The 25,564-nt window shown below is 39.4% G+C and overlaps 1 protein-coding gene across 3 annotated transcripts; it reads right to left on the reverse strand.

Moving 5' to 3' along the window:
- Nucleotides 1-351: 351 nt before the first annotated feature.
- LOC113033123 (DNA repair protein XRCC4) lies at nucleotides 352-24,734 on the reverse strand. 3 transcript variants are annotated; one of them, XM_026186518.2, is made up of 8 exons: nucleotides 24,573-24,734; nucleotides 18,928-19,086; nucleotides 17,950-18,137; nucleotides 6,429-6,595; nucleotides 5,795-5,959; nucleotides 4,771-4,868; nucleotides 2,514-2,644; nucleotides 352-1,105 (listed from the first exon to the last, which is right to left on the reverse strand). In XM_026186518.2, exons 1-7 carry the CDS (start codon nucleotides 24,724-24,726, stop codon nucleotides 2,517-2,519), a joined length of 1,059 nt encoding a protein of 352 aa, XP_026042303.1. In that variant the 5' UTR covers nucleotides 24,727-24,734; the 3' UTR covers nucleotides 352-1,105; nucleotides 2,514-2,516. The 3 variants fall into 3 exon arrangements, with proteins under 3 accessions (XP_026042303.1, XP_080165268.1, XP_080165269.1); XM_080309142.1 differs by lacking the exon at nucleotides 352-1,105 and having other exon boundaries at nucleotides 2,175-2,644; XM_080309143.1 differs by lacking the exons at nucleotides 352-1,105; nucleotides 18,928-19,086 and having other exon boundaries at nucleotides 2,175-2,644.
- Between the last annotated feature and the right edge of the window lie 830 nt (nucleotides 24,735-25,564).

Here is a 25,564-nt window from a genome sequence, read left to right on the forward strand (position 1 = left end):
CAAACTCTGGCCCGCGGGCCAAATTTGGCCCGCAGCCTAATTACATTTGGCCCGCGAAGCCATACCAAATTATTATTAGAGCTGGCCTACTGGTATTATACAGCTAATATATATATTGTTTAATATTAAGCTTTGCTCGTTCCATATTCAGTTTTTCAGCAAAACTTGTTTGAGTCCATAAGAAGAGATTCATTCTTAAATCTGGAGGAAGATTTTTTTTCAATAAATATTAATGTTAGCCCGCGACCTTGTTCCAGTTTTGAATTTTGGCCCACTGTGTATTTGAGTTTGACACCCCTGATCTACACAATAAAAGGCTGCGTGAAAAAGAGGGAAAAAAAAATTAAGGGCCAAATTATCTTTTGCAAAATGCTAGTTTTGAAAGTTAAAATGAAAGAGACGGTTTCGAGTTTGTTTTCATAATAGAAAGAGGGAGGAAAACATCAGCAGGACATTAAGCATTAAGAAAGCAGTTATAGTTCCCTGGTTGTGACACCCTTTTTTTCTGGGTGTAGCATGTTGACCCCCTTTTTCTTCACTCTCACACTGAGCTGAGATCTGACTACAGCTGGAGTCAAATTCAAGCTAAGGGAAAAGTGAGACTCTTCGTAAATTGCTTCCGTAGTCGTGCTCCAGATTCTCTACCGAGTTCTTCAGCTTATTAGCAGAAACACTTTTGGTTCCTGACATAGTCCCAGACAGTGTTAAGTGGCTGTTATCGCATGGCCACTGACACATCTGGGAAAAATCTTTACAGCAACACAGAATGGAGAGAATTTGGGAAATGATTGTATCAGTAACTGCTTTTCACCCCTTTACTGTAAAGCAACTAGTCTCTTAGGAGATGTGGTAGGTAATTGTCACAGTTAAAGCAATCCAGATGCTGTGATGTGCTCTGGCTTTCTGAATTCACTTTCACAATCTAGGAGAGACCCTTGCATCATAATCTGGAGACACTTCCAGGACACTGCTGCCCGGCTGTCGCTGTTTTGGTCGTGTGTGGCTGGAACTAGCCTGCCACATAGCAAGATAGCAAGCAGAGAAAACCTGCTCATTAAAATGTTCGTGAATAGTCCCGGGCGCCATCTATTTCTTGAAAAGGAGGCTGAGAACAAGAGATGGAGAAAAAGAAGCAAATATTGTTTGAACCAGTAAAACATGCATCACATTTATATTTTATAGCTTTCCGTGTAATATTTAGCTGTACTAGAGAAATACAGTTCGATATAGTGTGATGACGCAGAATGAAATACATTAACTTTATATTCAACCCAACAAGTGAGAGGAGGAGGAGTGAAGCATGAAGCTCAAATGCTAGCCAACACACAAATATAAGCAGTTGTCAGATACTATTAATGTTTGTAGAGTTAAAGAAGTGCTGCTACCACAGAGGCATCATATATTAAATTAACTATATTTTATGATTTATAAAAACACAGAGAAGTTGATGTTATTATGACAACGCAATCCAAAACACCAACAGTAATCAGGTGACATTTTATTTCACTTATCTGCACCTCTTCTCACTGTGGACAAAGTCTGGAGAAGGTTGCTTTTCTCACTGCTGTTTTACATTAGTAGCATACAGGATGTAATATAAATCTGAGCCTCTTTATAGGCAGCAGTCCAACAACCTCAGCTCTTTCTACTGCAGCACATCAGCCAGAGAAACCACAAAAGATATGCTAGATTTCACTTTTTCAAATGTTTAGAGACAATGTTAAAAACCATTAAAAATCATTTTCCACAACTGATGAGTGCAAATAAAATGATGCCTCTTAATTAATCCTATTTATTAGGTGGAGACAGCAGCTACTCTATAGCATGTGTGGCCCAGGGCCACTTCTAAGACCGCTGCTGTCAGTGGCTGGACTCCTTTATACCTCTGTGGATTAATATAACCAGCAATATAAGAATACATATTTCATCTAAAAAATGTTCAGGCCTCAGTAGACAGACAGTTAGATGCTGGGAATTACACATAAGTGTTTTTTTTTTTTTTAAAACAGATGATGACGACAAGACGATGATTTAATCCTCCTTAATTGGGTGAAATGGAAATAACGGGGAATAAAAAAAAATCAGTAGATCGACCCACATCTGTCACTGTAGTGGTTTTACAGAACCTACAAATGGGGGGAAAAAACTGCTGAATAAAACTTGAGGCTAAGAGGTTTCAAAGTGCAATAAAACTTTAATCCTGAAATGATTTCCATGCATCGATGTTAAACTTTGATTTGGGGTCACATGGAACAACTTATTTATTAACCGACACAGGACCGGAGACATTGTGTGTCATGTTGGCACCATCTTTACATGGTACTACTTGAAAATCTGCAACATATAACTGCACATTTTCTTAAAATTTAAGATCCAAATTCTTACAATTACACTTTTTTTTCCCTTTTACTACAACTATATGTAAAGAGCGGTTCCACACAAAATTAACTTTAAGCAACTATGATATAAAATATGCTGCTCCATTAACTGCATTATTTCTCTGACAAACCTACAATTTAAAGTTGTTCAGAAGATCGTGGGCTCGAGGTGTGAAGCAACCTACGCTTCCATTTTGGTTGCTCATCTTCATCATCATCAGAAAAAGTCCGGTCAACGGGGATCCCTTCCCAGACCAGATTACGTCCTGCAAAGAGCACAAACTGTTGATACTTCACGTACAGAGAAACATACAGGCTATTAGAGTCTAATTTCATTTCTTTTTAGAATTACATGGGTGGCTACATTGCAAAAGCCTAAATTCTTCAGCTTTATGGCTTACACTCATACTCTGTCAGTGTCACTTTTGGTGCATTTTTGGCAGTTCCAGGGCAAATTACCCCAGATTACCACTGTTAACCCCAGAGGACTCCACACCTTCAGAGGTGTGATCTTTATCGGTAATTAAGATCTGGCATTCCTAACAATCTTGGTCACGCTACAATAGTTTATATACAGAAGGAAAAACACACCTGTTTGCCCTTCAACACTGCTGCTAGCCCATTCAAACGCAAAGATCGACAGATTGAGGCACCACGTAAGAACAAAGACATACTTGGGCTGAACTGATTAAGAGCTAAAACTCAGTACTGTAATGGTAATGTTACTGCAGATTCAGTATTTACAGTTACCTTAATGAAGGAGGTGTGGAGGCTGGTATTAGAGACCCATTATTCCTTTCCCTCACAGGAGTCACATGTGTGCCCCTCAGGTGACATGCTTTTCTTTAACGTCCCTTTATCCTACTGTCTCTATCGCTCTTATCTTCAAGTTATCTCATTGTGAGCGATTCTTCCTATGGTGTCAGATGCTAAAACTCGAGGTCAAAGAGAGCCTCCAGCTCTGCTCAACATGGAAACACAGCCTGAGGCACAGAGGTCAACAGGGGAAATGTTTGATCTGATGCCACGTGTGTGTGGACTCACCTGGAGTAATATCAGTGAGGTGTTTCATTATGTGTATGTTTCATGTTCATGGATCGGCGTAAAGGTGTCTATGAATTAATCGGTTGTTGTGGTTACGAATCTAATGCTAGCAGAGAGTGACACGAGCATACGGCTTTTTTCCACCACTGTGCTTTCGGCCAAGAAAAAAAACGCCCAAAGACTTTGGAAACACACCCATAATGTTAAAATGCTGAGAATAGAGACAGATTCATATGTAGGTAAAAGCCTGGAGATGTCACTGACAAGCTGAAAATACAAGAAAGCATTATAAGACTCTTTTGGGCCGCAAACAACCGACTGTGTGAGCCAAGCCCCACACGGGCTAATCTACCTCCTCCATCCATCTTCACTGAAGCCAAGACGGGACACAGAGCACAGAGCAGAGGGTGCATGTGCATGTGTTTGCGATTGAGAGCACAGAAAATAAGAGCCAAGCAACACAATCTGCTGAACGACATCAATGTGTTTTTCAACTGTATTCTCTCGGGGTGGTTTGAGTTTGGCTGCAACCACAAACAAAACCATTGATACAGTGATCTAGGTTTTCTCAGTAGATTGCAGCACTACAGTACAGGGGGGTATGACTCAGATGTGACGTTACTCCAGCACTGCGAGACGCAGGAAGGTGAAGACCACCTAATGGCCAGCAGTGCTGAAGCAATCTCAACAGACTTGTGTGGGTTTATGACTCAAGTGTTTCCCAGAACCCTTCGACCAGAGGGTATGCGCTCTGCTTATGTGTGCTTTTAAGTTTATGTTCAACCCCTCACCCCCTTGCTTACGTACTCACTTACATTCAACTGTCAACTTTATTGGACAGTAAAATCGGCGAGAGGAAAGCGAAAACTCAAGGGCTTCACTTTGGTCCGCATCATTAGAAAATAAGATCGTGACCTATTACGTCAGAATACTGGGAAAGGGTGTAAATTTGCCATGTTCAATACTTGCACAACCTGCTCCAAGACATGCTGCATGTGTTTTTGAGCAGCTACTGGAACACAAGGTTGTTTTGAGAAAAGCTGAAACAGCTTGTTTATACTTGTTGGAATACTGAAAAACCATTGCATTGGGCAAGATGGATTTGGGCTATGGATCATTCCCCCATGTTGTTACATACCCCATTAACCTCCCTGTGAGTAGGAAAGGTTGGTGGTTGTCTGGTGACTGTATTACATTTTTATGCATTCTGTGTCAGTAGTTGTGGCGAATAACTGGTCACTCAGAGGTTGAGCATACAGCAGTCTCATCCTCGGGGAAACCACTTTTGATTGGGACTGTTGTTCCCTCTGACACAAGCAAACACACCCATAAACACAGACACACACACCTGTAATGAGGATAGTTGGCTCCAGAGAGGGTTGGATGCTCTGACTGGTCTCCTCTCCTCTGTCCGGACTGCCTTCACCTTGAGTTGTGAGATTGTCACTGAAAGAATTTACAGAAGACGAAGTGTTTCCTGTAACGCCCACAAACTGAATCCTGAGTCAGACAAGTGGATATGCTTTAGAAACTACAGCAGAGTATCTCATTTTACTCTGCTTTTGAGTACTCGTCTTTCACTGTTAAATATTACTGACCACAAAGGACAGTGTGAGCAGAAACTATGAGTAAAATCTTCCATGCTCTGCACCCTGTAGTGGCCTGTAATGATGAAAGCTATTTAACAAGCCTGACTAAAAACAAGTCAGCCAAAGCCAGAGGTGTGGCAAGCACACATGTGGCTCTGACAGCATTTTGTTGAGTTTCTTAGAAAACAAAACTTGCAATGTGGATGTAAAACAAAAGACAGGAACTTTTTGATTGATTCTATGTTTGGCCAAAATCTAAATACATAATTCCACGTATTTACAACACAGCGCACAGGGAGAGTACCCCTTTCAGGTGAAGGCTGCTCCACTGAAAATCAAAGGGTGAAATCATTTTAAACTGACTGAAAACTTTACTGGACATTACCAGACTAGGACCTACTTGTTACTGGTTAACGTGTAACTACAGAAATTGACTGAATGTACAAAAACCTGTCAATCAATAGAAAATTAACATTTTGTTTTAGAATGAATGATTATTATTTTAAACAATCACCTGATGATACTGGTTTCTGAAATTTAAAAAAGGATGTCTGTTTTTGTCCATCTTAGATTAAAAGTTAAATGAACTGTGGCTTATTCAAAACCAATCGTCAAAATTCTACGAATAGCTTTTTAGTTGCCTCTATTCAAATGTGCATTTTAGGACATTAGTTGATACACAGGTAAAACCCTTCTATGGACATAACATACAACATTCAGTTGTTTCTGTCCTTAAATTGGACTTTTAAGGCAGATAACACTATAACAGCACTCGAAGCAGACCTTTGTACACCCTCCTCGTCGCTCGGATGGTCGTCCGAGTTTCGAAGCCTTTTGACAGCCTCCTGCAGACCTCTGATCTTGGCCTTCTTCTCGTTCAGCACCATGACAAAACGTGAGTACATTTCCCTCTCTAACGCTTCCTTTTTCTGAACCTGATGCTTGAGCCTGGTGAGAAAAACACATTCATATGACAACAATATTCTGCGTGGAGGTTTCATGCTCTTGTCGGCTATCTGATAGTAATTTGCAAAGGTGAATGACGCTAATCCCAAAAGTCCTGTGTGAACCTCATGCTGTACTCTGGAGAGAAATCAACAAGCGAATAAACAACAGCACATTTTATTTTAATTTTACATGCCAGGCATTAATAAAATTGAAGACATGTGAATCACTTGAAGTAATTTCCGAGAAATTACAAACCCAGCTCGCAATAATGGGTGGATCCCACAATATTCTCAGATGGGCGACCAGTGATGATGTCATACTGGGTGATTTTTGTGGATATAAACAAGCTGGCAACTTAAAGAGAAAAAGGAGTGTGCATGCAGACGAAGCAATCAACAATAAATACCAGCCCAGAACATCTTAAGAAAATTATGAGATTCTGTTGAATTATTTCTCTCATTATCCTTACTGTCCGAGTATTCGCTGGTGATCCTGCTTCAATTTACAGTTTTGCTCCAACAATCGCGAGTTTTCTGTCTCCAGATCTGTGCTGCGCTTTAGGGACTGTCCAATCATCTCACAGGTCAGCTCCAGAGGGTCTGGAGATGGCTGGAGCTCCACAGAGCCCAAGTGCACCTGAAACAAGGAGGAAAAGAAGCTCAGCGACAGAAAGTGAAATGAGACAGCAAGACAAAGTTTGGTTTGCAAGGCATTGGAGAAGATAGACTCAGTCTTTCTTCCTCTGCACTGAGAAGTAACTTCCACTTGCCTCCCTTTGAGGGCAACCAACAAACAGGACAGGTTTACAACTACCTCTGAAGTACCTGGGGATCCTCTGCTAGAAGTTAGGAGTGACCTGAGAAAGTCGCATCTGGCATCAAAATCATGACTACGAAAATGATCCATCACTAGCTTCCAGAATCAGTTCACTGTGAAAAATGAGTAAGCTTCACACTTCTATCATTACAATGAGTCTACAGTACAACGTACCACAAATATTACATAAGATTTTCTCTGAAGCAGGAGAGTTTTTTTCAGGTGATGAGGAGTGTCCTTCTGTCTGGGAGAAACAGAAGATGAATTCACTGGTCACCTGCAAAGTATGCGAGGGGAGAGCAAAGTTTCCTCTCTGTTGGTTTTTGTCGGTGAGTCTTTGGAATCGCAGGCAGGCTTCATATGTAATAAAACATTCCTCATTTGGATTGCATCTTGGCTCTTAGTCACAGGCCAGGGCTGAGGCAAAAAGCAGTGAGCAAAGAAATCGAGAAATTCTAACTTTTAGGTGATGTGTCGTTTTTTTAAAGAGGAAAATGTTATCCTAATTAACAATAGAAACCATGTTTAATACGGTTCATATCATATAGCTGTATTATCTTTGCTTGTTACCTTGGAGATGTTTCCATTTACACACCAACACATAAGTACTCCTCATAAAGAACTGAAAAACCAGAAGGTAATGAGGTGTTAAATCTTCACTTAGCTGCGTGAGGTCGCAGACCCACTGCAATAAAGCCACCATCTTCAAAAGCTCTCATAAAATACTTGTCATTTTTGTCCTGGGCTGATTCTGTCCTGGCAGGCTACACACCTGTTTTCTCCTTTTCTGTTGAACCTGAACATGTGTTACTGAGCAGACAGTGGCTTCATATTGCCCCCAGTTTTATATCCTAAGCACTACTGTGCCCTGGTGCCTTTCGTTCAGTTTCAAAACTTTCCGTCTTCTCTTTTCTCTTCTTCCATGGAAGTATTTCACACTCCCATCAGCACCAGCTGTACTCTGTGTTCAGTAGTGGTTGAATGTGGTCTCTTAGGGCCTTGAACACTAACTGTTAATGGCTGTTACAAAACTCTGACAATAACAAAGACATTTTATAGGAACAGGGCAAACTAGGCGTGTTCTACAAAGCATGTTCGGCTAGCTTGAGAAAACCTAAGATCCCAGTCAGAAGAAAGTGCCATCAAGATGGTAGTTATCAGCTTTCTTTGCTAACCTGGAGTTTCTTTGTTAGGCTCCATGTGCACTCACATTAATTATAACGCATTGTTTGACTGGTGCTGCAAATAAGGCGAGCAACCAGGCCTAATGCGGCAGAAAAACATTGATTTATAATAATAATAATAATAAACGCTTAATAGCACGCAGTGTGATGAGCTTTGACTCTGTCCCATTGTTACATGTTCCAAGAACACGTAGGAATTGCTTTAGTTTGTTGCCAAACCAAAGTGAAATGAATTCTGTTGCTTGATTTAATTCTGGGTGGTAAATTGCTAACAAATGAAACTGATCAGTTTTCCGATCCGTGACCTAGTAGCTGTAATTCCAGCAGTGTAAAAAAAAAACTGCAGCTGTTTATGACTAAACACTAAAACTCTTACATTTTCTGCTTGACCATCTGAACATGAATGCATGCAAACAAGAGTGTACTCAACTTTCCTCGCTGACCCATCTCACTTTGTAGTCAAACCTTCTGGACTACTTTTTAAAGCAGGAAGTACAACATCAAAGCAGAGGCCCTTTCATAAAATGACCAAAACACAGACGTTATACATTAAACATGACAGGAACATCAGTGAGTACACCCAGTGAAATATCACTTAAATATAAATCGGCTCCAGCGTGTATCGCCTATCAATAACAACAGTAGAATATTTCCTTATTCAAAGACAAACAGAACATCATTTAATGTTATGCAAAATTATGCTTCATATAGTCTAACATAACACTGACATAAAATGGCCCCAAAACACTACATTTTTCTCAGTTTTGGGCCTTGGACTTGGAAGGGTGTTTGTCTCTGTACATCCATATCAAGGCTCCATCAGTGTGCAAAACTTCACAAATATGGAAAAGACTACAGGGAGATTGATGACTACCAAAAAATCCGTGGCAGCAGTAATCAAGCCATGTAAGCCAGCTGAGTGTAGGCATGGAGTTCCATTTACCCCGCCTGCGTCTTATTTGGTAATTTGTTCGGATTGTTATAAGCTTTGCCAGTTTACACTTGGCACACTGCTCTCCTCTGGTGTCTGCATGGTCTGGTAGATGCTGATTTCCAGACCATGTTAACGCACAGCTGTTTTCTGCCTGCGATGGCCTGACGACAGTTCTCCAGGGTGGACCCTCCCTCTTGTGCTGCGATGGCTGGCATAAACTCAAGCACTGTCAAACCATCTGGTTCTGTGACTGCACTATTAAATTAAAGCATTATTAAATGATTAGATTTCAAAATCTTGTTCAACTTTACACTTGTATTCTGTATTACTGGTGACTGTCACACACAAGGAGCTCTTTTAATATCATTTGGCAATACATTTATTATACAGTGATAATTATTTAACTTGCACAAGTTTTGGGAGTGAAACTGTAATGCTTAAGTTCAGCTTCGTCAGCGTCCATGTCGACAGTGCTCAGGCTGATCACAACAAATGGAATCAGGACTCAGAGAAGACCACCCGGATACTATTCCCAAGAACTCATAAAAAAGTGGAGCAACACCGGTGATCCAGTGCAGCCTCTTCTAGCAGGGGGAACTTGTGTGAGCATTAGAATTTATCAACAAGTTGACATAGCTGTGATTCAGTTATTGTGCAAGTTAAAGTCCACTGTTAAGATCAAACAGTGAGATGTGTGTAGATAGAGTAAGAATGGGAATTTTTCTGCAAAATGTGAATGTTAACAGAGGGAAGTGATAAAGAGCCACTGTGACGATGTACCAACTTGTATAGTATGACAAGGTACATGCAGACGTGGTCAAAATTTTACACTAATGGGCATCATGGGAATAAATGTCATGGTAATTTGGGGCTTTTCATGATTTATTGGTTCCTTTTTCAGGGTAGAATGAATGTACAGGATACATTTTCAATGCTTTTGATAGCCATCAACAAGTTTCTGGCATAATTCTGGCTGGATGTTTGATCACTATTCTTGGCAGAATTAGTAAACTTCAGTTAAATGGGTTTGTTTCCTGGCATTGGCCCAGTCTTTAAGCCTAGTACACACATTTTCAATAAACATACAGTCGGGGCTTTGGTAGGCGATTCCAGAAGCTTACAAGAGTTGATCTTTAACAACTGCAGATTCCAAGATCATCAGTTCAAACAATTGTACGTGCATATTATTGATTGTGATGTGGAAAAAGAAGAGTTTGAAAACATCATTCAAAGCCCAGATAACTGACAGCAAGTAAAGACAGAAGGGAAGTTTGAGAAAAGATCAAACTCCTCCTTGACTTGCACTCTAGAGGAAAGGCTCCCGCAATACATCAGCTCCATGATAACAGATAATATAAAGGCTCTGTTGAGTAATCTAATATTTTTATGTTGTGTTATGTTATGCTGAAGAATGTTGTCCCCTAGATTTTCTCTCAATCTATAATAATGCTGAACTTTATCTTCGATGTTTTAGACACGGACTCACAAATCTTCCTAACCAACATGTCAACATTGTATTACCCTAATAAGACACTAGACAGAGACATCTAAAGTGCTGGAAGAACAACCTTTATTTACAGGATTAACTTTAGAAATGGAACTCAGCTGCTGTTTATTTATTCTCCTCCTTTTTTTAAATACCAAAGGTAGTGTTTTTTCACTGTCTTTAGTCAAAGGTTATCTGAGAAGACCCACTGCAGTAAACACATCGCCAAATATTTAACATTACTCTATGGAAGTCATAAGAAGTATTGTACACTAAACAGAGGTATAAATATGAAAATGCAGTGAAGCAAGATACAAATATCTACATATCAGTGACAGACAGAAAGAAATATTTCTGTAAGTGATCAACGTTAAAACACAGCAATGGACAAGAAGTGCTTTTTTTTCTTATTTTCTTGAGCTTGGGCTCCTCTCCTGGGAAACAGAGATAAAGTTAAAGGTCAGTCTGCACACTGCTGCCAGCCACTGCAAAGATGTGGGAGGTCAGACTGTTTGTCTGTGATGCACAACCCACTACCACATTTTTGTTGCCGAACTGAAACAACACTAAAATAAGCAAACTGCTCACAGCAGTAGTTTCAGCCTCTAACAATATTCAATATATGTCTTATAACACTTAACTTTCTGGACAGAGAGACACGGATAAATTCACTCAAATTAAATGAGATGCTTCATACAGCTAGTTTTTTCTGACATTGCAAGCGATGAATAATCTATATACTGTGGATGTACAATCTTCTTCTATGTATGCAAATTTGTCCAACATTTCAATGTGGTCCAGTGTGTGTGGTCTAGGTGTTTGTTTATGTTAGTCTGTGTGAGTGTGTGTATGTCTCCAGCTTGCAAACCAGACCATAAGGTCAAATGTTGACATAGGTGTGGAGGACAAAGCCAGAAGAACACAGTCCCACTGGAAATGATACCATAACACACTGTGGCCACAGAGGACTGAAAGCTTTCCATGTCACTCCATCTGGCACACCGCTGGAGATCTAAAAGGTAATATGGCCCTAAGGATAAAAAAATACCTTGGTTTAACAACTGGTGACCAATGATACGAAGAAATGCAATGCAAGGCAAATGCGCTCATGTTTATCTAAATCCTAATAAAAACACCGTGAACATGTCCCTGATAAAAGTTTTTTTTTTAATTCTTTATCTGGAAATAACTATTGTGTCTTAGGGACCAGGGAAGTGAGTGGGTGATCACTGAGCACACGATACAAAGAGACAGTGTACAAGAGTGGGCACGGACACTGACGTCTGGGCATCGAAGCAGAGATCCGTTTGTCCCATCGGTTCCCTTATCCGCTCTGCAGAGGCGTAAGGCCAGATAGAGTCCAGGAAGTGGAGGGCGAAAGCAATGAGTCCATCCCGATAAGACACACTTTCACATACGCGGCAAGGACGATGTGGCGCGGAACTAACTGGAGTGCAGATACCGTAGAAAAATACTTAATGGTCACTTTGGGTTGCAGCAGAACAGGAACAGTCGTTCTAAGCACTGATTGTCATTCAAATTGTAGAGGGTACAACTACAAACCTGACTACGATTGCAGAAAGCTGCAGGTGGCACCGGCAGGAGAAACGTGTTGGTGGATCAGACTCTTCTGTGTGGTCGGTGTTCAAATCTGGCTTCCAGCTGTGCCACAATTTCCCAGACTTCAATGGGACTGCAAAAGCTAAAGATGCAACCAATTTGTCCTCATTTTTGCTATTTGGTGTTTGAGTCAGTGCACTTTTTGTTTGTTTTTTTGTGTGTTTGTTTTTAAACTCAAACCACAATAAAAGCATTTGGCCAACTTCGTGGCAATGAAAAATTTGCAATTACAAAAATGAATTTAGGGAATTCTCTGCTCTAGCCAAACAATTCTATTGTTAACGTTGTATACAATAATGCAGCGCTATGACAAACCCATTATGTACACACACATACAAAAAACTATCAGTTATCCAGGGGCTTCCTGTGATTTTCTAAAACCTGTCACTTTCACTTTAGGTCGTATTTCAGCGCCAGCCTCGAAGCACCGGGATTTGGACCGTAATTTTTGACAGCTGACAGAAGATGATTGAAGCCACAAGTGAACGAATGGGACACAGATGTGTCCATGTTTTCTGTTTGTCAAATAAAAGTTATCGAGTATTTCACTGGGGACTCAAGCAGTGCAGCTTGACACCAACCACAAATTTCACTGGAGGAGCCTAAGTTCTGTTATTCTTTAGTATAAATTTATCCATTATGTACTTGAACATGACAGATTAAAATTGTCAGCAAATCATGTACATGATCATTTTTTAAGAGATGGGTACTTGGAATGAAAATCTGAATTCCAAATTAGAAAGACGAGCCTGTAAATGACCAAAAGTGAAAGCTTCATAGATAAAAAAGATAACAATCCGGTTGTTCAGTCTGACGTCACTAGCCGTGTCTGGGTCTAAACTCCGCTGCAGGTCCATATATCAAACGATCACTATGGCATTACTGAGAGTTGAAAAACTGTCTAAAGTCTTTCATCTTTAATAAAATGATCAGCGTTCTGCTCTACCAGGTGTAACAATTGAGTTTAGCATCCAGGCATCCATGAAAACTGAATTTATGACATTTAACAGAGTTAGAAGTTAGCAGGGAGTTAGCTCGCTAGCTTCTATCTAAATACAATATAGCATGTCCTGACTGCGGGGTTTTGGAAACAAATTAAAACGTACAGCTCTGCTATCACTTCCAGCATAAATGAAGACAGAAAACTAAACAGCAGTGACGTTTGTAGGGTTACTGAAGTTGGGCTAGCTGGTATATAATGATGTGCTACGGGACCGCTAGCGACACAGCTATGTTAGCATAATATAAACAAGCTAACTTTTTTCCCACTCGATAAAAGTTACCGTGAGTGTTCTCGGTGGTCAGGAACAAATGTAATCGCATGGCAGGATGCTGTAAAAGGACCAAACTTCAGTCAGGAGAACAACTGATCCATCCACAATACGAGGTTAGTCATTCATATACTGCTGCATGGGCTGGGCTGTAGTTACATCCCAAGGTTTTAAAAACTGAGCTTAAATAAATGATTAGCGGTAATAAAAGCCGACGGAGGTCAACAGTGATCACTGACTGTTTTAGGAGCTTTTTGAGATCAAATAGAAGAAAATATATAACATTAAACATGTTAACAACACAAAAGCCATATTAAACGCAGACTACTTTAGACCCGGAAGTAGGATTCGTCGCGTCATCACTGAACAACCGGATAAGTTAACCATAGTAATTCTTCCATAGTTAATCAGCCATTCATTAGCAATTTTTACACAGCTGTTTGTGTGCTTGACTTAAGTTGTCCTTGGCTTTATGTTCAAAGATTTTTAGCATTTTTTTTATTATTATGTATCTTTTGTCATTGAGAAGCTTACAGCTATATCTGAAGAAGAAGCAGCAGGCCTAAAAAACTATCTAGACTAGATTAGAAGTATTGGAAATTTATGTCCTTAAGAATCATTTTAAAAAATATCCAGTGGAGATCTGACACAGGGCCTGAAAGATGCATTTACCAATTGCCAAAACACCAATATATAAAGAGGAGATCATGAGAGAGGTACAACAGTGAGTGCCCACAGCGATCTGTAAAACATGTTGGAGGCTCTGTCGTGGTTTGGGGCAACATTTCAGCCAGTGCAGTGGTGTCGAGGAACACTGAAAAATACTGCGAGATTTTGATTCACTGCGCAATAACATTTGTAAACCACCTGATTAGCAACAGCTTCATTTTTCCAGCATGAGAATGATCCCAAACACACTGCCACAGTGGAGGACCATCAGTAATTGATTGGCCTCCCCAGAGCCTGGACCTCAAGATTATTGAATCAGTGTGACATCATGTCGGCAGAGAACAGAGAAAAAGGCAGCCAACATCCAAAGAAGAGCTTTGCATTTCCTTCAAGAAGCCTCTCTACTTCAAGATTAGGTTTCAAATTTTCCTTTTTGATAAAGCATGTGGTTAGGGCTGGATCAAGTGACCCTGAATTCTCCCTTAGTCGTGTTGCAGCTTGCTGGGGACTTCCCATGATAGACTGAGCGCTTCTTCTTCACACACCTCTTTTCGTTCACTACGTGTTTATGCACCATTTTGCATTTAACCATTAGTTATTATTAATCTCTGGCTCTCTTCCACAGTGTATATTCTATCCTGTCTCTTGAAATGGAATTGAATTAAAAACTACTACACTACCACTACTACTAGTACATGTAACACACACTCCTATTTGTAAACGTTCACTGCATGTACAAGCTTAGCGTGGGAAAATGTCTTTGCGTGGAGAACTTTTAAATGAAGTTGTTAAAAAAGGTAGTTTCTTATGATATAAAATAGAGGCTATGAAGAGATCAATCTAATAAAAATGGAAACAACTTACTGTAGCACAGAAATGCAGCTGACTCAGGCAGGTATAAAATACACTAAAATTGTAAAAACAAAAATCACACTCTTAGATGACAGTAAATTAACAAGTGACCTATCCAAAATCTTAGGTTTGTGGATTTAACACATTTGCAGAAGACTTAAGTTAGAGTTCAGTGCTGGATTTTTGACAGATGTGTACTTAAACAGACATTAAGGAGGAGATTATGTCTAATTTATGTGTGTAAAACACCTGCTTAGCTGTAGTTTAACATGAAACAGCCGACTGTATTCATCATTACATCGTCTGAGGTCATAATCATAAAATATTAACGTCATGTCAAATCTACCACCTGTTTAGTCTCCACCTTCTTTTCTTCTCTTTCTAAAGGAAACTTGCACCCTCAAATTAGCCGCGAGAAATATGTTAAACTTTTTAACCTCTGACATATAAATAATGGGGGCAGTACGAAGGCAGATTAGGAAAAAATACTATGAATAGAAGGCGTAAGAATAAAATGTGAATTTGCACGTTATATAAAATTTGGTCATGATGGGTTTTCTTCTGCACATCGTGAAGATAACTGCAACCATGGAGAATTGATAATTTTTTTTTTAAGTATACAGAGGACTGCGCAATTTTAGGCAACTGCCAATCATTTTCTGTGGTCCTGCAAGAATCCTGCATGAATTAATTCCAGTAGCCATTTTCACACCTGGAATCCAGCACTGAATTTTTCTCTACAGACGCAGGTACATGTAGGAACGCAAATGTCTGATGTAGATCATACACAGCAGCTCCCTCACCTCCATCTCTAAACAACGTCCCGAACTGATTTACCCAAAAGATCACGTTTGAAAACAGCTGGTGACTTAATGAAGTGTAATGAGGCATTTTTAATGGAGAGCATAAGGTGTTACAATAATCGAGGCATCTTAAAGTATGTGTAAATTACTGTTAACATCAGTAATGTACTGTAGGATGTTCTCAGTCATCCAGGTCATGGTAAAGAAAAGCGACTTGACTTCTTTAAGTTTCTTGAAGAGGTGAAAGGTTATTGTAGGACCTAGTATCCTTACTACATCCACAATAATAATAAGCAAGACATTGTTAATTATGTTTTGGTTTTTGATTTTAAAACTGAGCTACATGTGTATTTCTGTGTCTGAATGAGCAACCACTTGCTCAACAGCTTTGTCAAGTGTGGTACGCAAAGGCTGATGGCCTCAGAGCCTTTTTTTTTAACCAACAGTATGTCTGTACATGTTTGGACATGGACACATGCATGCAAATGGCCCTGTTGCCCACAATAATAGAGATAAAGAAAGCCAAGAGGATCTGAAGAGAGAAAAGGGGTCTAATCAACTGTCTTTCAAAATGGCTGGATGAGGATGGCCCTCTCCATAAATCTGGGTTTTATGGTTACTACAGTGTTCCTAACCTCCTGGGGTTCTTCATCTGCCAGCACAGCATTACAAGATCCCAAAGTAACCTCCTCAGAGGCAGAATCTCACAGTTTGAAAAAAATAACATCAAAATCAACCGCCATGGCCTGCGCTTCATCGAGCGTGTCATTCCTGCCTGCCTGAGCAAAGCATACAACATGTGTTTCTAAACTTTTTCAGTATTTGTCAGTGACTGTTGCATAAATTTAACATTGCAACAGTGTGAGCCATAATTATCTTTCCTTGTAACAAACCTTTAGTGAGAAGCCTTTTTCTCGTTTTCCAGCTACAGCCATTACACCACTAACTAATAACACTACCTTTGGATGACTGGTAACAAACTGCACTGAGTACTTCCTGTCTGTAGCCTGAAGGCCACCAAGCCTTTCTGATTCTCCTTTAATGTGGGGAAACTATAAACCTTATCTTTTCAACGGTCCCTTGTAAAAACCAAAAAGAAAGAAAAAAAGGAAAATCAAGAAAACTTCCTTTCGATTTTGTTGTGTGTTGTTAGATGTCCTCAGGGAACAGTGACAAGAGGGGAGTCCATGGTGCTGTGGAAGATGGAGTACTGATAATACATCGTGTTTTACTCCATAAGATTGGGGTCTATCGTTGAGCCCCATCACTGAGGCCTGTGCTTCAAAGCTACAGGCAAGGAAAATTACAACTGCTGCACTTTTTACACTTGTGCCACATCCATTCAATGCATGAAACAGCAGCATTTTCTCTTCATTTGTTAAGGACATTTACGCTGAAAACAACCCTGCATTAAAATATTTATCCCCGTGTCAGGAGGACTACATAAAAGACTGACATCTCATCAACCGTCATTCAAAACAAGCTCTCTTTTTACTTGCTTTCACAGAACGAAGGGTAGTTTAGTGCGGCACTTGCTCAAGTTAAGCAATTAGTTCCTGCCTCACTATGAAAGATATATTGATTCCAAGATTTCCAGACCATAGTCAATGTAAAAGATGGATATAGCTTTTGTGTCTTTAAAAAGTGAAGCCAACATCGAAAGGTCTTAAACAAACCAGCATGCATGTGATCGGCCACCAGGGGGTGTTTCCTGTGGTTGCAAAAAGTTTTTCAATTCCACAGAAGCTTATATTTAAGGATGAGGGTATGCTCTTTGGTTCTTAGCCAACAAATATCCTGTTCATTCCTCCCATGTCTGTCTTTTCTATTTGCCAAAAATCCGGCTGCTTCATCATTAGTCTCTTAATAGGTGGAGACACAACCTTGAAAAAGCTTTCTGTGAGTTTTAGCATTCATCTTTTAAAACCTATCATTTATGTAAGGCAAGACCCAAGGGCTAATGTAAAGACAGGCTAGGAACCTTCTCTTATGTAACATCCAAAGCATCAGCTGTCTTTTCAAAAACCTATTGTCCATATTGCTTGACATTGCTTGAGTGTTTACTGTAACCATCTGCAAACTAGTCAACTTGCAGTTTACATTATTGTCTTCAATACTGCCAGAAACAGGTTTTGTAAAGGTCACTGCAACCTTGACCACTAAATTCTTATTAGTTTATCGGTGACTCAAGATTCATTTTAATACATACTTTTTACAAAAACCTTATCCTGATTTATCTCTAACCTGGTTACGTACTCATTTTCTATGCTTAGCACTTTGCACCATAAAATGCTAAACATAATGAATGATTATTGTAGCAAACACTGTACAAATCCACACAAAACCTTTGCTTACCGAAATATCATTACAAGTCTTCTCATACAAGAGATAACGGCGATCAGGAGAGAGGCCAAAGGTATACATCTCCTTGTCTTCGCTTCTTCCTCCTCCACTTTTTGTTAGGGCTTGAAGAAGATCCTCAACATATCTCTCTCTTGGGACTCCTATGTCATTGGCTTCCCTTGTCATATCATCCTCTGAAACTGACAAAAAAAAAAAGCATTGCTCAAACATCTTATTGTCTTTTAAAAGGCATTTTTCTCATATTTAAAAATTTTTTTCAAAGCTGTACACCTGACAGAAACTGGATAGAGGGGAAGGAGCAGATTACAGAACAAGAAGTGTAAACATTTATTATGTAGTAACCCATGAATGCACGTGAAAGCGGATTTGAAAGGAAGCATGCAGAGAAACCAAGGGGACTGTCATCAGCTGCTGCACAGCTGCTAACGTTGGCTTGAAAGTCCCAATTAGCACATGAAACAGAGAAATACTGACGAGCTACAAGCCTGCACGTAGCTGTCACAAACTCATCTCCACCTGTCATCTCTCCAGATGGACAGCAATGGAAAACTAGAGAGCAGTTATGTTCCAGATGTCCTTCCAGAGTATGGGCATTCATGTACAGACACACACAGGCACACACAGACACTCACTAGTGGCTTACTATATACAAAGACAAGCCTTGTAGATTTTAATCTGCTTTATACACCTGTAAGCTGCAGCGTAGGAGTGAAGAAGGATGATGAAACGAGGTCACGTCTGTCCCTCTTGTTAAAAGACCAACAGTTATAACACTATGATAATATGATAAGGGGGTCGGCCAGGTGCCTAGACAGCTTGGATGAATGGTTGCCTGATGAATAGCAGCCCTGCTAACCACTCAGACTAGGTAATTAGAAAAAAATGAAAGTCTTTCTATTACACTTAAGCCTAAATTTAAGGTAATTTTCATCTATTCTAAACTATTCTTCTTACATCTCAAATATTTACCTTCTCCAATCCATGCTGAGCTGCCATTTGTAAGAGCTAATGTGAAACCAGCACCCAGGTCTATGGCCCAGTCCACTCGCAGGAAGTACGGAGTATCTGGATCATCACTTAGTCTAATTCGACAAACTGTACCGCTCATGTTTCTCACATATCCGAGACCTGCAGAACACCAAAAACAGAAATTCAGACACTCTAAACAAGAAGAAATTAAAATGCAATTTTCCGGCAACAATTCCTATGAGTGTTTATAACATTTTGTAGGTTTGTTAGTTTTGAGTCCTAAGACCTCCTTCGAAGACAGTGCTCTAATCAATCTGTTTTCGTGGTGTAAGATTGTGTTAATCTTCCCTTTGCATCAATGTGGTTCATTGTTTCACTGCTTGGATTTGGTAATAAAAAAACGTTCCTGTGTATGCCTTCAGTGGGGGTCTCTCTGAGTCAGTGGGACCACACGGAGATTAACATGTTTTGGCAGGTTTTTGTGTCTGCCTTGAAACCACCAGGAAAGTAATTACATGCTGTTAAAGATAAATAGAGGAATATTACTGAAACAAACCAGTTGTTTCACTGGTTTTATACAATTAGTACATTATCAAATTTATACAGTAGCGTGCAAATGCATCCAGCCAGCCCTCATTTTTTTACATTTTGCTTCCAAGGACCCAGACTCACATTTTCAAAGTGATCTTGAGCAGTAGTTCTCCAGGCTTTCAGAAGATCTTTCAAAGTTATTTTTTATTTTTGTTTGACATTGGCTGCTTTTTCACTCATTTTCAGTCCAGTCTTTATATGCCAACTCTACACATAATATGCAAGTTAGGAAAGAAGTGATTTTAAATTGTATGTTTGGGCATTTTGGTACTCGTAATCTGTTGCAAAACTCATAATACATCCGCACTTATTTAGATGAATTTACAGAAAATGTCAAAGACGACAGGCATAAAATAATATTTTTTATACCAGAAAAAAAAGTGATTCCCAAAGAGCTATACGGGAAAAAAACTGTATCTGAAAGTCATGTCCATAAAAAATAGGGGGAAAAAATCAGCAAAGAGATGCATCTGACCCTTCACTTGATTCATCTACTATTGAAACGGCCCCAAGTCTCAAGGACAGCTTTCAAGAAGTTATACTTAAGGAAGGGAAACAGTGAGAAAATGCTGAGATATGCCAAATTACACAAGAACTGGACTGAAAATCAGTGGCAAAAGGTCTTTTAAACAATGATGCAAATTTTGGTTCAAATCATCATCAGTTTGTACGAAGGAGATCAGGAAAGAGGTACAGCAGTGAGTGTCAGTATCCATCAGTAAAACACAGTCTAGACTCTTTCACGGTTTGGGTCGTTTCAGCCAGTAGTGTTGGAGATCTTGACAAAATGAATGTAATTATGGATGCAGATAAGTTGGTCGTTGGTCGTACCAGAGTTACTTTTAAGCTTGTTATAGTTGTTTTTGCTTTTTACGCTGTAATTCATACATGTTTGCTAATGTTTCAATAAATCACTACATCCATTTCCCACTTTTTAAGCACAATATGAAATAAGGGATGCTTTTACACAGTTCTGTATTTCTTAATGGGAGCTTAAACTATCCTACTAATGCCAGAAACAGCCTGTTATTAGTTGTGAAAAAGTTGGTCTAACGATTACAATAACTTTAACGTAATTAACTCAAAAAAGGGGGTGGGGGTGTCTTTGATTGCTAGTAAACTTTTACTTGATTATGCATATCTAGGTCAGAACATATGATTACTGCTTCCACATCGAGTGAGAGGTGAGCTGGACAGTTTCCCTGCTTAAATACAGGGCAAAGTGAGTGGAGACGGAGGAAAAAGCAAGACAGCTTAATTGGCAGTTAGCCAAGCTGAACATGTCTGAAAAAATGAAAATGAGTGCCTTTGGACATTGTGCTTTTAGTTATGATGTGACATGTATCCCCCACCACATATGCTGACAGAGCAGGTGGTCAAGGTTATTCAAAATGAGACATGCTCTGCGCAGGGGGTACGCACACACCCTATTCACACACACAAACACATGCATGCACAAAGAACTGTGCAAAAAGATTAAAGTTGACCCTTTGTGCCTTACGAAGGGGTGTGGTTAGGCAAAGGGGCCAACCAAGACTAGGGAGCTGAAGGCATCAACTTTAACCTCATAAAGTGAGCCCGGCTACTCATTAGTTACTGTAACATCTGTTGTTCAGGGACGGTGACCCTGTGGTAATGACAGAAGGACTTCAATTAAATAAACAGCACTGCCTGTGAGGAATGGAGAGATACTCAGAATCATCAAAGCCAATACTGATTTCTCACTGTTAGCATCTGTTCAGTAACACAGCCAGCAGAGGCAATCATCTGAATTGCTTAAATCATCAACTAAAACTACCCTAGAGATTCGACACATAGCTTTTACATTCTTTTTCTACTCCTTCTGTAATTTTTTGCTCAACCTTTTCATTGTCACTTCTTCTGGATTGCCTCATTCGCAAACAGCAAGACTTAATTCTGTTTAGAGGAAGTACCAGGCCAATGAGTCACAAAGAGGGCCTGTAATTATGCATCTTGTGCCTTAAACAAGGAGTTCATAAGGAGTAAAGAAAAAGCCAAGATAGCTGACTCTCTCCCTTGTGAGCCTTGACAATTAGACCCATCCTCTCACTGTACTTTCACTGGACTTCTCCTCCTGTTTTCTCCAACACAATAGGCTCAAGACGAAAAGGACAACTCTTTGGCAAATCCACTGCTTTTATGACCAGTTAGGGATTAAAGCAATGCTGCCCTAAACAACAGTAAGTGGGGCTGGGGCCTTTTGTTCGTTATTCTTTCCAGGTATTGGCTTCAGCCACTGGGCACAGTTACAGAAAATATAATATTTACTATAGTAAATCACGGCCTTAAAGCTAAAACATCTGTCTGAACTGGGCTACACCCTGATCATGTCAGAGGCAGACTTTGTGAAATGTCCCCATAAGCTAGCTGATAGATGCCTCTGCATTAGAACCAGGGTTTTAAAAAGTACTGTAATTTACCAAGATGCTTCGAACATATATTATTGCTGTCTGAAGGGGAAAATGTGATGCAGTGGTAATGGGAAACAACAAAAAAGTAGGACATGTTGCACAACATGACACGCCTTCACTTACATGCAGAAATGTATTCTGAACTTTATTATAGATTATAGATGGAAAACTTTCTTTTCACCACTGGGTAGGAAAACAAGCTGAGATTGGTCACAAAATAATGAGTACCTACAGTACTCCTATTGCCTGATAGGAGGGAAACCTGCAGTCGTAGTCTGACTTGGACAGACTGCAATCACTCTCAGAGAGATTGTTGAAGGTTTGCAAATTATTGCTGTCTAATTTATAAATGCAGACAGACTGCCATAAGTTTGAATGAGTTTTTGTCAGAAAGCACAACTCAAGGGGACTCAACTCAACTGGCTGCCAGCTGGTTGTATTCTGGTTATATTCCTGTAACACAGGAAGGTTACTGAGTGCAAATGTAATAGCTAAATGCAAATTTCTGTCTATATCGACAGCAACAGATTTGTGATTTTTGACAACTTATCGCAGCTAGTTGCTGTATTATCAGAAACACATTGCATGCAATTGCCAACTTGACTCCATTCGACCGCAGACTGATAGCAGACTGCCTCTGTCTTATGGCAGTGACAGTGTCTCATTTTGCAGCTGAAAAATAACTGAACTAATAACTTTATCTTATGAGATAAAACAGATGAGTACATAATTAGCAGTTTTAAAAAGGGGATTGCAATATATGTTATTATAATACTGCATATTGCAAAATGTTAAAAATCGCAATAGTATATCGTGAGTGAAGTATTGGGAAAATATCGTATGGCAGTGTGTCCGGTAAGTACCACTTATATTCAGTACTGTACAATAGTTTTCCTATACCAATAGCCCAAACTCTACTGATCTCTAATTCATTTTGCACTGTGAAAATAACCCTAAACCCCAAAGAATCATAAAGAACAACTATTTCTTCACTAACAAGAATTTAAAAAAAAGTCCTGCAACAAAAAGTATGGTCCCAATGGAGCCCTGATCTCTACATCAATCAGCCACTTCAAGATAAAATGAAGAGACAGAAGAAACTAAAAAATCACAGATCCACTAAAGAATAGTAACTAGGGCCATAATGTATGTTAATGCATTTACTTCTCTTTCAAGTGAACATACTCACTTGAAAGAACCTGGACTAAGAACTGTGCTCCTACTGCTGGTTTTGATGACACTAAAACCATGGGAAGAATAATGAAGGCATGACAGATTCTTCATAACAGAAACCACTACTGCAAGCAGACATTATATGTTCAAAGCAAGCCAGCCTCCATTATCACAGAAAACGAGTGCAGTGGAGTTTTTCAAATTTTCTTTTGTTCATTTTCTGCTAACTTAATAATATGGTTACAGAAAAAATAAGTACTATTACAGTAAACCACTTGTTTTATAACAGAAACCTCAACACAAGTGGTTTGCAAAAGAAAGGTACTTTGTATTCTGGTGAAATTAGCCGGATCAGGTCGGAGCAGACATCAAGCACGCTGATGTCAGCTTGCTGTAACACTTCCAGTATCCCGTTTCAAAATAACCAAAAGTCAAAAACATCTTTAAAAAAATAAAGCTTGAGGACTGTTTCACTCTTGCAAATGTAAATATGGCCTGATTTTAGATCTCACAAACAGAAGGCCACACCAAGTCTTGATTTAACTTCAGTAATCAAATGTGCATGTATTGTACTGTAGCCAAAATGGATCACTGTAAACTATATAAAAGAAAATAAATTTGACCACATTAAGAGGAATGTAAGCCTACATGTAAGCCCGGCCCATCTCTTTGTCTTAGGAACACATCTGAAGGCAGACATTGTCTTAGACAGCTAAATAATTAGCAGTCTAAGACAATGAGCAAACAAATTTATTCTTCTAATTTCTAGGAGTGCTGAGGAGGGAAATGTCTGGGGGGAAATTTATGAAACACTGTTTGAATGCAATTAAGATGCTGCCATGGCTGGTTAGAGAGGGAGGGAACATCATTGTGAAAACTTTGAGAGAAAAGTGGACCACAAAAATTTCTCTCTTACATCACCAAGAGAGAAATATGAGCTATATAATGTAATTTTTTGCACATTAAACTTTAAAAACAAAGACAAGCACACCACGAATGATACCAATTAGCAAAGTATAGTTTTAACACATTTGTCTGTAGACAGTCTACACTACTGTCTACAGACTTGAACAACTCTCAAGTATTTTCAAGCTAGTACTCAAGTTTGAGGGTATAATATCTAAATATTGTATAATAATGTTCATTTCTATTTTTCCTTTATATGTTCAGAATAGATTTTATCATTAGCAACGAGCTGGCTCTGCAGGTGCCGACGTCTTAGACTTCAAATAACTTTATGTGTGCATTATTATAGAACAAAGCACAGTGGCATAGGCGCTATGGCAAGGCGCCGAGTCATTAGCGTGTTATAGACGACTCGAATTTTCCTCTAGTTCTTACAAATGAAGTACAAATTCTTCTTCGAAAACTTAGCACTATGTGGACCAACAACTGCGATGTGAAAATGAAGCAATTATTTTATGAAACTGATATCATTGAAGCACTCACTCTTGACAGCTTCGACAGTAGTTTCAACCTTCAACTCTTGTGCTTTGAGCCAATCAGCGACAGCGCAGTGCGTCCTTACGTCACGCAAACCGTGCTTCGCTTTCGTTACGTAAGTTCCAGGGAGGCGGAAGTGTGATGTGGCTTTGATTCCCATTTACAAAAATGGTAAGTTTGTTTTGATAAAGCAGATCTTTTTGATCTTTTGCAGCGACGTTTAAGCGTTATTTATCGCACGTATTGGAGATATGACCTGTATCAGTGATAAACTGTGATGGCAGCTTGTGCTTGTAGAACATACAGTAAATGTTAAACTACCGAGCTAATAGTGGTTAGCTGAGTTAGGCTAAAAGTTTAGCAAATCTAGCCACAATGTCACGTTTCCGTTCATGCTATTAAACTTTTATTTCATCGAGTGCGCGCACTAATGTGTCATTGGGAGTCGTTTGCTAAAAAAGTCAAGTTATCTCTGATTTTTTAAATACGACGAGTGCTAGCATCGTAGTGTTTTGAGGCGTATGCCACGTAGCTAGACAAGGAGCATGGACTACTGCCTGCATGCGTGGGTATTTCGAATTAAAACTCGTAAATGAATATGTAACCAGTGAAATTAATTGTTTCCATAAAGTAGAATTTTAAAGACGAGCGTTTATTAAGAGGGCCTAAATGATGAATAATGATGAAATGATGAACCAACAGAAACAGGGAACGTGGTTAATTATATAACATTTCATTTTTAAAAGTTAAACATTACGTGTACGACACCAGTTAAGTCGTTGTAAAATGATGCTTATTTTCTGTAACAGCATTACAGTTTGAGTTATTGAGGGATATTATAAATTCAGCAATAGAAGCAGTTCATAATCTCGAAGTTATTTTAAGGTATAGACTTTAAATACCCCTGTTTAAATCCTATGTTAGTTCTTAAATGTACTTGTAAACTCATCATGCTCACTACTTGAGCAATGGAGTTGGATTAGACTCTATTGCAGAGT

The sequence above is a fragment of the Astatotilapia calliptera genome, chromosome 12, assembly GCF_964374335.1.
Source record: "Astatotilapia calliptera chromosome 12, fAstCal68.1, whole genome shotgun sequence".
Taxonomy (NCBI): Eukaryota; Metazoa; Chordata; class Actinopteri; order Cichliformes; family Cichlidae; genus Astatotilapia; species Astatotilapia calliptera.